General features: G+C 41.4%; 1 protein-coding gene across 1 annotated transcript in view; it reads left to right on the top strand.

Annotated features, from left to right (window-relative positions):
* Window positions 1-2500, top strand: part of bcap31 (B cell receptor associated protein 31) — an 11283-nt gene that overhangs the window by 4094 nt on the left and 4689 nt on the right. Inside the window, exon 5 of the mRNA XM_068732148.1 lies at window positions 245-380. Coding sequence (XP_068588249.1) covers window positions 245-380 — 136 coding nt within the window. The remainder of the gene's footprint in view (window positions 1-244; window positions 381-2500) is intronic.

Here is a 2500-nt window from a genome sequence, read left to right as displayed (position 1 = left end):
GATATTTCATCACAAACATGTTGTTCTTCATGTTGTCATTATGAACCTCTCCTCTAATAAAACGTTCAACCACGATGTCACACTTCTCTTTAATGAGCGACGTCATCGTGACTGTGCTCTAAACACACCTTCGTGGTTCTGTTCCACAGAGGAGCAGGACTTCTCTGGACTAGTTCTGTTCCTTCTGCAGCACAGGGACGAGGTGATGGACTGACCCCTGGTCTTGTGTGTGTTTGGTCCTCAGGCTGCTCCGTCGTCTCGCCACTCTGCTCTCCCAGCAGGCCACACTCATGGCCTCCAACGAGGCCTTCAAGAAGCAGGCGGAGGGAGCCAGCAGCGCCGCCAAGAAGTACATGGAGGACAACGAGCTGCTGCAGGAGGTGAGACACACACACACACACACACACACACACACACACACACACACACACACACACACACACACTCACACTCTCTGTTGTAATCTGACCTGTTTGTACAGGGTGAAAAGATCACCAAGTGCTAAAAGGAGAGTTTGCCTCATCTGCATGTGATACACACACACACACACACACACACACACACACACACACACACACACACACACACAGTGACACACACACACACACACACACACACACACACACAGTGACACACACACACACACACAGTGACACACACACACACACACACAGTGACACACACACACACACACACACAGTGACACACACACACACACACACACAGTGACACACACACACACACACACACAGACACTCAAACACACACACAGACACTCAAACACACACACACACACACACACACACACACACACACACACACACACACACACACACAGTGACACACACACACACACACAGTGACACACACAGTGACACACACAGTGACACACACACACACACAGACACTCAAACACACACACAGACACTCAAACACACACACACACACACACACACACACAGACACTCAAACACACACACAGACACTCAAACACACAGTCACAGTCACACACACACACAGGTGCAGTTGATATATTTATGTATTTAATTATAAATGATTTAATTTATTCTCATTGATTAATACAGTGCTTGGGTGTATGGGACACATTGTAATGCAGTAAGAGCAGGAACTGTAGTTTATTAATATGTTAAACCAGCTGAAGAGATGAACGTGAAATAATCTAAGAGGAACCAGACTGGACCTCCTCCTCGTTATTCAACCCTTAAAGGTCTCCTTCTGATCTTCCTGCTCTTTGGGTTCTATTAATATCAATACGGACTAAAGATACGTTTACAGAAGCATGAACTCCATAAACTTAATGACTTGAAAACTTCTTCTTCTACTACTTCTTCTTCTTCTTCTGCTGCCATTGGTCGGGTCTGTTATATATTTGATAGATATTTTTCTAGTGACACAGACAGCTGCGCACACACACACACACACACACACACACACACACACACACACTCTCTCTCTCTGTGATCATTAACACAAGATGAAGGAAACAGTTTAAAAGTGAAAATAGACCTAAAGTTGTATTGTGGCTTTAGCTATAATAATACTAATACTAATACTACTAATACTAATACTACTAATACTAATACTAATACTACTAATAAGTTGTGTTAGTTAAACTCTCATGATGTCATGTGGACGACTCACTGCCAGCCAATCAGAGAGCAGCAGAATAGAAGCGGAGCAGCTGTCTGTTTGGTATGAACACCTGCTCACCAAACACAGACCGACTTCACCACTTCTTCTTCTGCTCCTCTGCACATTTTCTTCTTCACGTGATCAGAGACGTAACGCAGAGCTGTGTTCCTTGTTGAGCAGCAGGTAGCGTGAAGATGAGTTCACAGGTAAACATCTGAAACCACAAGAACCTGACGAAACATTTAGTGAAGCTTCAACGTCTTCACAATGAAGGGATTCTGAAACAGGAAGTAGACGTCGTACTAAAATATGACCAAATATATATTTAATATATCTCTATCTATTCTCTCTATCTCTCTCTATCTATCTCTCTATCTCTATCTATCTCTCTATCTCTATCTATCTATCTATTCTCTCTATCTCTATCTCTCTATCTATCTCTCTATCTCTATCTATTCTCTCTCTCTATCTATATATCTCTCTCTATCTATTCTCTCTATCTCTCTCTATCTATCTATTCTCTCTATCTCTCTCTCTATCTCGATCTATCTCTCTATCTCTATCTATCTATCTATTCTCTCTATCTATCTATCTATCTATCTATCTATCTATCTATTCTCTCTATCTCTATCTATCTATCTATCTATTCTCTCCATCTCTCTCTATCTCTCTATCTCTCTCTATCTATTCTCTCTATCTCTATCTATTCTCTCTCTCTATCTATATATCTCTCTCTATCTATTCTCTCTATCTATCTATATATCTCTCTCTATCTATTCTCTCTATCTCTCTCTATCTATCTATCTATTCTCTCTATCTATCTATTCTATCTATCTATCTATCTATC

The sequence above is a fragment of the Cebidichthys violaceus genome, unplaced genomic scaffold (genome assembly GCF_023349555.1).
Source record: "Cebidichthys violaceus isolate CVI_PGR_0920_01 unplaced genomic scaffold, fCebVio1.0.p SCAF_57, whole genome shotgun sequence".
In the NCBI taxonomy this organism is placed as follows: Eukaryota; Metazoa; Chordata; class Actinopteri; order Perciformes; family Stichaeidae; genus Cebidichthys; species Cebidichthys violaceus.
This window is presented reverse-complemented; position numbering and strand designations above follow the sequence as displayed.